Source organism: Protopterus annectens, chromosome 2.part2 (genome assembly GCF_019279795.1).
Source record: "Protopterus annectens isolate FY-2018-M chromosome 2.part2, PAN1.0, whole genome shotgun sequence".
NCBI classification, from domain to species: Eukaryota; Metazoa; Chordata; order Ceratodontiformes; family Protopteridae; genus Protopterus; species Protopterus annectens.
This window is the reverse complement of record NC_056730.1, coordinates 533,288,094-533,302,218: the sequence shown is the minus strand read 5'-3', so window position 1 is coordinate 533,302,218 and position 14,125 is coordinate 533,288,094. Positions and strand designations below refer to the sequence as shown.

The following is a 14,125-nucleotide window of genomic DNA, read 5'->3' as shown; positions in this document are numbered from 1 at the left end:
TTACGGACACCACCACTGTTATGTGGTACATCAACAAGCAAGGGGGACCGAAGTCTTATAGCCTTTGCAGACTAGCCCTCACAGCACTGGCATTACCATAAGCCATTAGTTGATTCTTCAGGCAGTCATTGTTTCTTCAGAAATCAGTGTAGTGGCAGATAGTCTGAGCAGATCCAGGACAGATCCTCATGAATGGATGTTACACAGAGAAGTTTTCCTGGACATTGTTCATCGTGGTGGAGTACTCCTTAGGTAGATCTTTTTGCCTCTTTTGAGAACAGACAAATCCATGCTCTCTTCCAGAGTGCTAAGTGTTCTGGCTTGAAAATTGGATACTACATCTTTTTTCTTGGAGAAGGATATTCCTATGTGCATTTCCCCCTCTTCCCCTGTTGCCAAATATATTGCACAGTATCATGCTGGACAGGCCCCAAAGTTTTGTTAGTAACTCACTTTTGGCCAAGTTGCCATTGGTTTCTAATAAAAGAAAAAGTGCCGGATCAAGACAGCTAGACAAATATTTATTTTTTGTTTTATTATATACAAGTTTGTATTAGTACCGGTCCTTTATCAGAGTCCCATTTTTATTTTATTTCTATGCCATTGGTTTCCCCTACTTTTTCACCTGGTCTTTGGCAGTCATTACAGGTTGCCTCACACTATGGATCTATTCACACAGGACAAGAGCTCTCTAATTCACCCTCATCTTCTTACCCTACAGTTGGCACTTTGGGTGATAGATTTTTGATTCCTTTTCAACACCATTTTTCTGAGGGAGTGCTTTAGATTTTACAAGAGGCAAGAAAAACCCACTACTAGAAAATCTTATGTTGATAGGTAGATAAGCTTTTCTTCGTGTCACAACAAAAAAACGGACCCTGTGTTTGTAGATAATTCATAATGTTCTTTCCTGTTTGTATGAGTTGCTCAGTTCTAGTCTGGCTCATTTGTCAGTTATTTCTGCATGTCTGCTTCTAGACCCACCACTTTGTTTGACCCGGTCTCCAAGAAAACAAATCCCTCCTTCATGGGACCTGAACTTTGCTTTTGAAAAGTTAACTCGGACACCTTTTGAACCTGCAGCTACTTCCACTTTGAAACTGTGTACCTGAAAAATTGTCTTGCTGGTGGCTCTGGCCTTTGCAAAACCGTGCCTGAACTTTAGGCTTTGGCTCTTAAAGCCATTCCTCCTTTTCCGTAGATGTAGTGTCTCTTAAAACTAATCTTACTTTGATGCCTAAGGTGGTTAGTGATGTATCTTTGAGTCAGACGATCTATCTTTCTTCTTTCTTTCCATATCCACAAAATAGCAGTGAGAGGATTCTCCATTCTTACGATTTGCATAGACAGCTTAGATATTGTTTAGATAAGACTTGAGATTTTTAGGAAATCAGAGCAACTTTTTTATTTCCTTGCAGACAAGAAATTGGGTTTTGCAGTTTCTAAACAAGCCATTTTTTCTTGGATATCTATAACAATTTCCTTTTCTTACTCTTTTCATGACAAACCGCTTCCTTCTTCTGTTTGAGTTCATCTAATAGGGTCTTTTCTTCTTTTGGAGCTTTTTTTTAAGGGTCTTCATGTTAGATTAATTTTGGAAGCTGCTGTTTGGTCTTCTGTGCATGCCTTTACTAAGCACTACAGATTGGATGTGTTTTCAAGTGCCAGAGCAGGTTTTGCTAGTCCATAGTCCATGGATTTTTAGAGGGCTCCTCAGTTCCTTCTCCTCCTCCTGCCTTTCTTTTCAGTAGCTTTAGTATACCCCCCTATAGTAAGGAATATGGCAGCAGTGACTAAGGAAGGACATAGTACAGTTTTAAAAACTTACCATAACAGTAGATGCCCTGTTTATTACTGTTGCAGTATTCTGTCCCTCCCTCCTTCCCCCTTTGGGGTTTCTTCTTTTTTGGCTGGCTGAGGAAACTTCTTTTCTTTTCTTTCTGTATGTGTGTGTACCATATATTTTCCACAGTCCTAAAGAAAAAAAGTTAATTTTTTATCTTTCATGTCTGTAAGTGTGCATAAAGTAATGTCATTTACACAAGCACTTAACAAAAATCTGAATCATAATAGTTACTCCTGATGTTTATTGGGATAATAATAACGGAATTGAAAGCTAACACAAAGTGTGAAGAAGTGAGTGGCAACCCTGCTTTGTTCCAGTAATATATTAAATGATAGATTTAATTCATTTTTAATCTGATAGTTTGAATTTTACAATATAAATTTTGAATCATGGTTACATGTGGATATATGAACGGGTAATCGTAATACAGGTGTACCTACTATATGTTTTCTTGCTTAGGTCAAATGCCTTTGTGGTATCAAATTTTAATACACTGGGAGTAATTCAGGGCTGACCACATTTACTTTTGAAAAGTTATGGCTTGTAATAATTTATTCACTTTCTCTCCTTTCATTCCATAAGGACAAAAGTCAAATTGCTTTATGTGAATAATACAGTCCAAAGTCTTAATTAGCCTGCTGATTGTTTTAACCCAAGCGTTATCGACAGCAAAGGGATACTTTCTTCCTTCCTTCCTTCAAAATGAAAGTTCATAGACTCTGGTAATCTTCAACTAGGTTTGCATAAAGTACAATATCTGCAACAAATGTGAAGCTAGCTTATCTGGAAAACTTGAACAAACTCAGTAGTGTAGCTTTCCAGGCCATGTGTTTTGTTTTTCTTTAAGCACATAGTGACATCTTTTGAGATCTTGTAGGGTAAACAGAGGGAGAAAAATATTTGTAAAATGCACCTGAGATGGTATTGTAATTATGATTTACACCTGATTCGTCAACGATATAGATGATGACTTTAGGAATTTTTGCTTACAGCACCGATCTACCAGCAAGCTCTGTGTTTTGTAAGCATATTGAAAATGTTGGTGCATTCTTTGTGTGCATTTTAAATGTTTTGTTTTCATCTCTTTCCAACTGGCATATGTGTATGTATATGTATGTGTATATCTATATATATATATATATATATATATATATGTGTGTGTGTGTGTGTGTATGTATACACACACACATATTTTAAAGTTGACTGTTAATAGATTTTTAATCTGCTCTAACTGTGAATCTTTTTTTCTCAACTTGCTAGATAAAATGATTAGGCAATAAAAAATGTATGCAGTTGAGTACACAAATAAGCTTTAAATGTATCCCAACTTAAATGAAAATAACTGGGTCACTCATTTATCCAGTACGATGATAACTGATGTTTGATGTAGTTTAAAAAATGTCTTATTTTGCTTAAAGCCACCACTTTTCTAGTTTTCTAAATTTCAGCTATATTGTTATTATTCTGCATATTAATGAAAATTAAGTTTTGATCGGAGTATGAAATATATATACATACACACACACACACACACACACATACATATGTGTGTGTGTATGTATGTATGTATGTATGTATATATATATATATATATATATATCTATATATATATATGTATGTATAGGTTCATAGGTTAGTACTAGGCTTTCGGCCCTAGGGCCTATAGAAGCCTAGCCATAACAATTCCCTGGCTATTTCTTCCCACATATATGGGCATGGATATATATATATATATATATATATATATATATATATATATATATATATACAGTTGAGTGAAATGAGTTTTCAGTAATTTGCGTTTTCAGCAAAGTGGTCGGGGTGAAATGAAATGAGATACATGGAAACAAAGTAAACCCATATATATATATATATATATATATATATATATATATATATATATATATACTGTAATCTGTTGCCAATCATATATATATATATATATATATATATATATATATATATATATATATATATATATATATATACAAAACAATAACATACCAACATACATCCCAGAAACGCAGTTACGAAACTAACAACTAACACCATAGCAACAGTACACTACCCTTTTAAAAACTAAACTATGTACTTCACCTCACCTACACCCTGCCCACCAACCAATACCCACATAGTCAGAGTAAATCCCACTGAATATTCATGATGGTAGCTATAGCACTGACATGAATATTCATTACAGACACTTAAATTTAATAAAAACAATGACTTATTTACTACTATTAAATTTTTGCAGGGGGGCTGTGCCCCCAAAACTCCTTGCAAGTTAAATATACCAACTCCAAGATCGCACTTCAGTGCAGAAATGTGCGGATTTCCTGTTCCGCTCAGCTTGGAGAGTTGCCATTTCAAAGGTTCAGTCTTCTGAATGTGTCGGTATAGTGAAGTTTCACTCAAATGAAACTTCGCTTTTTTGGTCTCAGTGGTGTGAAAGTCAGTCTACTGACATTTCGATCATGTCAAGTAGACTCATATATATATATATATATATATATATATATATATATATATATATATATATATATATATATATATATATATATATATATATATATATATATATATATATGGGTCTACTTCACTTCGTCAAAAACTCATTTCACTGAATCTCACTTCACCGAATGTTAGTAGTGGCAGTGTGTAGAGTACTGTAAGGCAAGTAAAAGGTATATGCCCTTTTCCCCACTGTGGTGTGATCCTGGAGTTAATATATATAGTTGGGGGGGGCACAGCTCCCATCCCCGCTTTGGGGAATGTGTGGGGGCATAGCCCCCCATCTAGTTTGGTTTTATATTGTATGGTTTCTGTTAAGAGAGTAAGTAAGTAGTTTTTAGGTTCTGGAAAGAGTTAGTTATTGGTGGTGTAAGTGTGCATGTCAGTGGTTTAAACTGTAGTATATTGAAATTTAGCTTTGTAAGCTTTCAGTGAAATTAGATTGTCAACTGAGTTTTCAGTAAAGTGAGCTTTCGGCGAAGTGGACCCGGTGAAGTGAGATTCAGTGAAATGAGTTTTCGATGAAGTAGACCTATATATATGGGTATGTGAATCCTGTCTACCCCCCCCCCCATACTTTTTCTTTTAGCCCTTCAGTTAAATCTTCTTTCTGACACCTCACCAGGCTTTCTTCTCTATGCTCTTCTGTCTTTCAACTAAATACCTCTGCATCTGTTTACTGCTGGTCTACTGTACTTTACAGTGTACCCTTCCTTCTTGCAAGTCAGTAGCCCTGCATCATCTTACCAGCATTCTTCTGCACCTTACATACCACTCCTAGCATCTCTCTTATCCCACCTATAGCGGCCACGTCATTCATCTTTTGTAACATCTCTCTTATGTCATCTGTAGCAGCCACGGCATTCATGTTTTGAATGTTGTACATTAGCCTAAACCTGGAAGTCACCATTAGTAATGTATCATATATTGTTGTAGTTCTACTTACTGGCTGTTGATTTCTCACTCATATGTTATTCTCTTCTGTCCTATATTTTTGTGGGATATCCAAGCCCTTTAGTCACGGCTGTAACATGTCCACTGCAAATAAGATATTTGTGCACTGTAATAGTTCTGCTTAGTTGTTAATGTTCAACATATTTATTTTCTGTTTTGGTTTAATAGTTGAGTGCCTATTCATTTTTGAAACATGCACTTTTTGTCTTCTGACAAGTAACTGATAATTGTTATTAAAGTTTTTATTAGATTTTTGCTCCTCTCTTACTGTAACCTTTCGTAAACTTGATATGTGTTTTGTGCTTCTTTGCTACTGCATGTAAAAGCTCAAGAGTTTTTGGATGAGCCTGGTAATCCACATAAAGTAACATTCTCAACTTTGTTGCTAATAATTCTTTTAATCTATGACCAAGTAAGCCCACTGGATACAGTTCTTCCATTTCAGAGGGTCCTTGGGAGCACTGTCTGATTAAGTAACTTACTCAGTCTCACAGTAGGCAAATTTAAATGTGGAAGGAATCAATCCCTGTACCCTAGGTACATGGAGCAGTTCTTTAAGAGCTCAGGGCTTTAGTCCGCTGTGTTGTCAGAAAGGTTTTTGGCATTCTTGAACTGAAGATTGAGAATGGGAAGATGAGCTTGATCCATTAGGGTAATGACAGTGTAATTAAAAGTGTGGCATCATTTTCTCACTTATTCTTATTTTGTTCTTGGACCTACATCCTATATTGAGATAGGAATCTTTGGAATTAGTCTGTTTCATGATGCTGACATATATGCTTTAAAAAAGGGGATTTGTCTTATGTTAGCTTCAGATGGAATGACTAAATTCCAGTCTTTAGTGTTTGGTAGTTCAGGACCCAGCATTATGTGTGTGATTAATACCCATAACGTTTTTCTGTGCTGATGTGTATATCTGAAGACTTTTTGGAGCATAGTTTTTTTTTTTAAGTTTTTACAGGTGTTTGTTTAGTCTTTGCAGTGTTACTGCTTAATTTCTGCTGAAGTCATTTCTAGTAGGGATTCCAAAATGAAGCAGTTAATTAGTTAATTTTTCTTTAGCTTCACACAGAGATACAAGAGACGTGCAGTGTGATAATTGAAGGAAATTTTATGTGCATAACATGACAGAGATATAGCATCAAATACTCTTCACTAAATACGCGTGTTGTAATAGTCCTTTACAAATAAAGATTATTTGTGATAGTGCTTGCATTTTATTGAAAATGCAAGAGAGTACTATAAGCTGCCATGTAGAAGGTCATGATACTAGTCACTAACACATCCAAGCTGCTGTCCACTGTGTAGAGCAGGTGTAGCATGTCCTGTGGCTGCACCAACTTTGGCAAGCATTCTTTTTGAGTGCTGGAACCCGGTTTCCTAAAAATGTGATATTAATTTATCCCAAGATCACCCCAGTGCAAAATTCTGCACAAGGGTACTGCTGGAGTTGATGGGGAATGGAGAACTTTTCCCCAAGAGTCAAAGAATTCATTATGAATACTCAAGAGGACATTATTTCTGAGTCAGAAACATACTAGAAGTCACTCTTCTCCCTACAATTCCTTTCCTTGATGGCCCTTCCTCCTTTGGAGAAACCCTTAGGCATGAGTCCAGCGTGGAATGGCCTTTGGCCTGCATCCAACCCCCCCCTCCAAAAAAAATACCTTGTGTGTCTGGTAAAGGAGAAGGAGCAGCTGTGGGTCATCTCTGTGATCCCGCATCTTATTCTTTCCTTATATAGATTGGTAAATGGATGACATTCAAACAGGCTGGAACCACAAAGACTTTAGAATGCAGAAACTCCTTCCTGCTTTTTTCTTGGGAAAGTTCTTTCTTGACAGCCTTTTCAGGACTTAATGAATGACCTTGTGAGAAGAAAGCAGGCCCACTGCAAAGGACCTTTATGCTCTCTTCTTCCCCAGCCCACCTGTCCCTCCTCCAAACCCATCCAGTCCCTAAACAAACTGGAATCTGTGGTGTGTGGGTGTCATTGTGGATGGTTGGTTTGCTTTGGAACAGTGGATGCTTGTGTCGTAGATTCTTCCAGGAAAGAGTTCTGCTAAGAGACTAAACCATTTTTGCAGAGGTCATAGAATAATCTAAGGTTCTGCAAATGGTGCAGGGAAGAGAGTTCTGCTCTTCCCTTTCTGGTTCAGAAGGGGATAAATAGTTTCTCTTCCAGCATGGCTGTGTCAGGTTTCATGCAGCACATTCTGTACCTCCAGTTCTAGTAGGTGACTCTCATTCATGCATCTGTGGCTTCACGGTACCTAGATGGCATCTCTTAACATGATGGATGCTTGCACATTCTTGTCTTGAGTCTGCACAGGAGATTGATTCATTTCACCCTAGAAGGCATCACTGCAGTACAAGGTGCTGCCATTGGGACTTTTCCTCAGCAGTGTTTACCAAGGTGTGGGCTGTTGTGGCCAAAGCTTTGCTGGAAAAGGATTTCTGTGTGTCACCTTACCTGAATAACTGTCTTCTGCTGGTCCTGTTGAGGGACTGCATGGAATCTGCCTTGTTGTTCCTGGGATGACTGTGATATGGCACAAATCCTCTCTGCTATCATTTGTGAGTATTGCCATCATAGATATGGAGCTGGACACTGCAGTGCCTCCTGTTCTTCCTGACATAGAGGGACCATGAAGTCATGAATTTGGCATCCTCTGGGCTTCATATCCATTATGTGAGTTTTACAGTACTGTGAGGTGTCACTCTTTGCATAGCTACCAGGTGCTTGGGGACCATCAGGGTCCAGAAATGGTGAACAGTTCCTAGCAAACCAAAGGTGGATCTCCTGTTTTGCAAATTAACCTATCGGAGGTCCTCGTGATGAGTGCTTCACTGCTGGGAGATGGGAAGATTATCTTGGCTCTGCCTTTGTTCAAGGATGTTGTCCCATATGTATAAGGGGCTTAAAGGCAGTTATCAAAGGTACAAGCAGTTACTCAGCATCCAGGACTTTGGAGGAGAAGCTGCATCTGGAGACACTCCTGATTTAATCAGATGGCTAAGCTGTTATGCAGTAGCTAAATAAGCAAGTGGGCACATAATTGTATTCTCTGTGCAAAAAGCTGATGCATGTTGTATAGTGGGTCATAAAAAGTGGCATCACTGTCTCAGCAGTTCACTTACATCTGAGGTGAAGTGAATGTGCTGATGGACTCCTGGAGCTGCATTTCCAGTCTTCTACTGGAGCTGCTGATTCTGGAACTTTGTTCAGGATCAGATCTTCCAGACGTGGGGGAGTCTACAAGAGTGATATTTTCATCATTCTTGAGAACGTGGGTCATCCCTTCCTATACTTAGTGTAGCAGGCAGGAGTAATTATGCAGTGAATATGTTCTCTAGCCGGTGTCAAAGAAGATCCTTTATACCTTCCTGTTTTTGTTTCTTTCTTGATATGATTTGTTAATCAGATAGGTGAGTTAGTCCAAAGACCCTTTTCAGTCACAATCTAGGCTGAAGGCAGATAATTAGATAAGTAAATGTCTTCAGTTTTTGAAAGTAAAGTAAGAGAATTTTAAAATAATTTATCAGTCTCAGACATTATTCTCATTGAACACCTCATCGCAAAGATCAAGAAATACAGACCAAGGTTAATTCTCTTTGCCCGATGGCAGCCAAGAAGGGTGTGATTGCAAGATATTAGATCCATAGTGGTACAAAAAATTATCTTGACCCTATCCAGCAGTTGAGTTGACAGTTGTCTGCACCTCATGTCTCCTCACCTCTATAGGACCCTGCATGATGGCTGCAGTACCTGCACTATGTTGACTCATTCATTCCACAGGGGTAGGAGTTGGACATCCTGGGTACAAGTCCTATGCTTCATTCTTTCCTGCCCAGAAAGCCCTATTTGTCCTTCCAGTTTCTTCAGTGGTGCAAACTGGGTGGCAGGAAGCTGGCCAGTTGCGAGTTCTAAGAAGTGGGCCTAGCCATCTCAGAAGGCGGCTGCTCAAAGGCTCACAGTTGCCTTCTACTTGTGGAAAGGAAGAGTGCATGCTCCCACACACGTCGTCTTCACTGGTTCAGCAGGGTTAATAAACACAGTCTGTGCAGGTGATACCCAGCCACCACTAGATGTTGCCAATGCCACAGACCTAGCAATCTCCATTCCACAGGGTGAGTGAGCTGGTGTGGGCCACTCAAGCTTATCCACATCTACGTGGTCCCTCAAGTATCTGTACCACTAATCAAGGAGGTCACCTGGGCCATAGTCAGGGCTTCTTCCCTGTACACTGTGGGGGTCTGGATTCTACTGTTCATTCTCTGATCTTGCCAACTCTGGCAACAGTGGTTTCAGCAGTAATTGCAGAAGCCTTCCATGAGGTAGTCTTGTTCTGTCAAGTGAAAAAGGACAGTATGGTACCTGAAGCTGTCCATGGTAGCCGTTTTCAGGCTGACCTGTCTCAAGCACCCTTAAGACTCTGCAGCCATGGTGTGTTAGCTGTTTCTGCCCTTTACGTTTTTGTGAAGAGCAGATTATAGCCCAGCACCAACTGGACAGACAGTTCAAAGTGTGCTGCATTTACTCCCACCTCTAAAGAATCCTTTCTTTGTTGGTATTTATAATTCAAAATTGACAGGCTTGTCCACCCCTGATAAAAACCCACTGATTTCAGCAGTTGTTTATGGTTGTATCTAGGAAAATACTACCTTTGTAGAAATGTTGAGCCCTTTCAGTGGGTGGTTGCTGAATAGTCTTTGAATCAGTCTATTCATTTCACTGTTTTCTTCTCTGAGCAGAAATCAGAGAAGTGAAGTTCTTTACACCTGGAATTTACCTGAAAAGGGTACTTGAGTTCAAAAATGCCAAGTGGCTAACACATTTCCGTTGCCCTTTAGAAAGATGATCTTGCAGTCACCAAATAAACCTTTTCCTAGTGGATTGCCAGTCATGTTATCTTCTGCAGTCTGGCAGCTTACCACCAGTTTGAAAATGCTGTTGTCAGAGGCCAATACATTAAAGGCATGATTGCTACTAGTGCTTGCTTCAAAAATACATCCGTTAAAGTCATATGTAGAGCTGCCATTATTGTCTCAAAGCCAGTAAACACTTGCATTTTTTTTTTGTTTTTGTTTTGTTTTTATAACTGGTAGTAGTACATGGAGTAGATGAAACTCCATGCACTACAAAGAGTTATGATCAAGTCTTAGTGATCCTAACCAGTTATTTGTTCTCAAAGTGGATGCGTGAATGCCAAGATTCACCTCTTGAGCTTAGGTATTGAGGTGAATTTCTTGGCATCAGGCACTTGATAATATGGTTATGAATGGAGACCCAGTCATAACCCACTGTATTAGAGTTCTACAGTAGATTAGATTTGTCACCTTTGCTTGACCGTACATGCACTTCATGACACTATTTTCATTATAGTGCAAAAATTCAAAGCACTCTGAAGTTCGAAGAGATGCAAGCATTTCCAGGTATTTTTGAAGTCTTTTTTTTAATTAATTTTAGTCAATATGTAACAAAAGCAGAAAAGCCAAAAGCAAAAAAGAAAAATCTGCAGTAAAATGTTGACAGACAAAGGAAAAATCCTTTGGTAGTTGCCATTTCATAACTATGATTGCTCCCTTTTTCATAATTTGAAAAAAAAATGTCATTACATCATATTTGCATTTTGAAATGTAATTTCTTACTCAGTTTGAAAGACCATTGTGAAAATTTAGTATAGTCTCAGTAAGTATGATCATTTAATTTTGTTTCTTTTTCAGAATACTTGGCACAGTTATTTACATCAAGTGGATATGACATTTTGGTCAACGAATATGTTTTGCGTCAAACTGTTAATAAGAAGGAGGATCTATGTGTTCCTAGAGTATTTATTCAAAGCAAATTCCAGAAACATTAACACTGTATAATCCTAATAGTGATGTACCTGGTTTAAAGTTGTATTTTAACATATAAACATGTAAACCTACATTTTTAGAGGTTGGAAACAGCAGCAAGAAGAGAATTACAGTGTGTGAAGATTTCCACATTCGAAAAGGTACAGTGAAGGGTCAGACCTTATGCTGCAGCGGTAGCAGAGGCAGTAACAAATGTGGGTATCGACAGTTAAACATTTGTTTTATAGTATCCTTCAAGGTCATTTTAAGTGTTCTTACTGTGTATAAATAAAGGCTTTTATTAATATGCTTATGACCTGAAGCACTTTAAACATCAATACATGAAAGACAGAAGAGAGCAATATTCAACAGAATGAGTTCTGAAAATGAAGCCGTTTTTATTTTGTTCTGTTGATGTACAAGTGCCAGCTAAAAATTGGAGTTCTCAGAACATATGCAGTAGCTAGTGTTTTTACTTATTTAATTTTATCTGATCTTCTGTAGTGGGAATAGAAGAGCAGAAACGCTTCATTGATAGTAACTTGCTGAGTTATGGTCAGGTCATAACATATTGGGGGTGGCGCAGAAGAAACAGTTTTATTTTTTGCATCTTCATACGTACATCTGTAGTTAGCATTTTTGGTCTGATTGACATGAAAACTGAGATTGTCCATATATAGGATTTGTTTCTTTTTCTTTTGTAATTACAAAAGTCAGTACTAATTAACAGTGAGGATCCCAACTAACAATGTTGATATTTTCATTATAGTATATGTCCAGATTAAGGACAACGGAGAAGAGCTGCCCAAATTTGTTGAGAAAGTTTTGAGGTATTGTGTGTTTTCAGGTAATACAAAGCACTGTTGTTAGATCTCACTGTATTTTAAACCAGAACAGATACATTTACTTCCTTAGATCACTACCTCACAGATGCATACACCAATGGATGCTAATGCAGAAGTATCTGTGACAGCAAAACATATAACCAGAAGAATGACACACACACACACATATATGTTTAACTTTTGTAAAATGAGGCTGTAGAATTTCTTTGACTGCACTAGTGTCCTGGTTTATTGACATAATTCATGAAGAATTTTGGTTACTAGCTGGTTTTCCATAGTGGACATTCTGTAATTTTAGCAGTTTTAAATGAGTCAAATGGGCTGCTGCCTTCAGGATGCTTATAGGGTACAACCTTCAGTGATTATCACAGGACATTCCTGATTTGTGTGATTTTTATCTTCAAAAAGGTATCCTGATATTTTAGCAAACAATGTTTGCTTACAGTTTTCTGCAGTATTTATAGAAATGTAATTAAGAAATGGGGACCATTGCAGTTCTGCAACACCAGCTCTCACTTTAGGTAATAAAATGAAAACATACTTTGTGTTGGTTAAAGGTGTGGACTGTGCCGTTTCAGGAGTAAAATTGAATCAAGAGTTGTTTACATGAAGAAAACATCAATGGTCATCACAGTGCCATCAAAATTCAGCACATACGGACTTCATGAAAATAATTTGGAGTATGAACCTGTTGTAAACATCCAGAGAAGGATTTCATTGTAAAGATGCTCAATAAATTAAATGATGTATTTTATTAAGGTGAAAGTTGTTATTGTTGGTATCCACAAGTGCACTTTAATGTCATCTGCTCTTACATGAGTAATTTGCCTTTAACCCACCTCACAAATCATATGTAAAATAGGCAGGCCTTGAAAAAGAAATTATGGTTTGTGCATTGAATGAGGCAAGTTTAAAAGATGCACATTTTGTAATTAGCATTGTGTACCTGTGTATCTACAGTGTACTTTTTTCCTTTCATGTGAAGGCATACAAGAGACATAAACTCTTTAAGATATTCAATGTTTGAGTGACAGTTCATGCAAACAAAACTGCAGTGTTGTGCAGTAATCTGTAAACTCCATTACTGTGTATGCTGGATTTGTTAGTATTATTCCTTTCTTTTTTTTTTTTTTATATATATTTGGGTGCGGGGCCTTGTAAAAGACTTGACAATTTCAGTATCTTCCCAGCATTGTGTATTATTCTTCCTGAGCTGCCTGTCACATGCCCAAGGGCTGTACTGATAACCATGTTATAGGGGAAGTCAGATGCTAAATATTTAAGCCAAGGCCTTAGGGGACATCTCAAGCTGTTTTTTACCAGTTTTCAAAGCTGTATTGTAGTTTGATGTATTTTGATGAATTTCCCTGCAGTGGTTAGGTATAATTATTATTTGTATGTTTGACATATGCAAAGGTAGAGAAGTAAATAAATGTAATAAATAATGTAAAATAAATACATGTATAAATGATTATTTATAAACAAATGAATATGCAAATGTAAATAAACAAATAAATGTAATAAGCTACTTACCATGCTTCTCTTAAATATTACTGCATCCTTAATCTTCTTTTAGCATCTTAAAAATTACCATGCATCATTCAGTCTTTTACACATTTCTCCCACTATGTCACAGCTAATCATTCAAATTGCTCCACTTCTGCACTTCACCACTGATCTCTTCCAGTATATACAAAGACTCACCTAATCCTTGCTTCAAATTCAAATTACTACACCCTCACACCTAACTCGCCAAAATAAAACTAACTGCTGCAGTTAAACCAAAACAAACTTACCAGACATATCCAGTTTTCTCTCTCTTTATCACTTTGCGGGGATATTTAGCCCAACCCTGCCCCCTCCTGCCATCCTGACTCCCCAGTAGCCTTTCAAAGTCTTCCCAAGCCAAACTCCCTCTCCTACTCAGTCCGCGCATTTCCTTCCAAAACCACACCACCATCACCAAAACTATCAAAACCCAAACCAACTATCTCAAACTCATTCAAATAGATTAAATTCATTCCCTTAACTACTCATAGCATGTATAATAATTCAGAACTCCATGCTTGGATCTCCCATAATACACATGATATTCTTGCCATAACTGAAAACATAGCTAAAACCCCAT

The 14,125-nt window shown here is 37.6% G+C and overlaps 1 protein-coding gene across 1 annotated transcript in view; it reads left to right on the top strand.

Annotated features, from left to right (window-relative positions):
- The window catches only part of METTL6 (methyltransferase 6, methylcytidine), a 268,716-nt gene extending 255,965 nt beyond the window's left edge, over positions 1 to 12,751 (top strand). The window contains exon 5 of the mRNA XM_044064004.1: positions 11,039 to 12,751. Within this exon, the coding sequence (XP_043919939.1) occupies positions 11,039 to 11,175 (137 nt within the window). The 3' untranslated portion in view covers positions 11,176 to 12,751. The remainder of the gene's footprint in view (positions 1 to 11,038) is intronic.
- Positions 12,752 to 14,125: the final 1,374 nt, after the last annotated feature.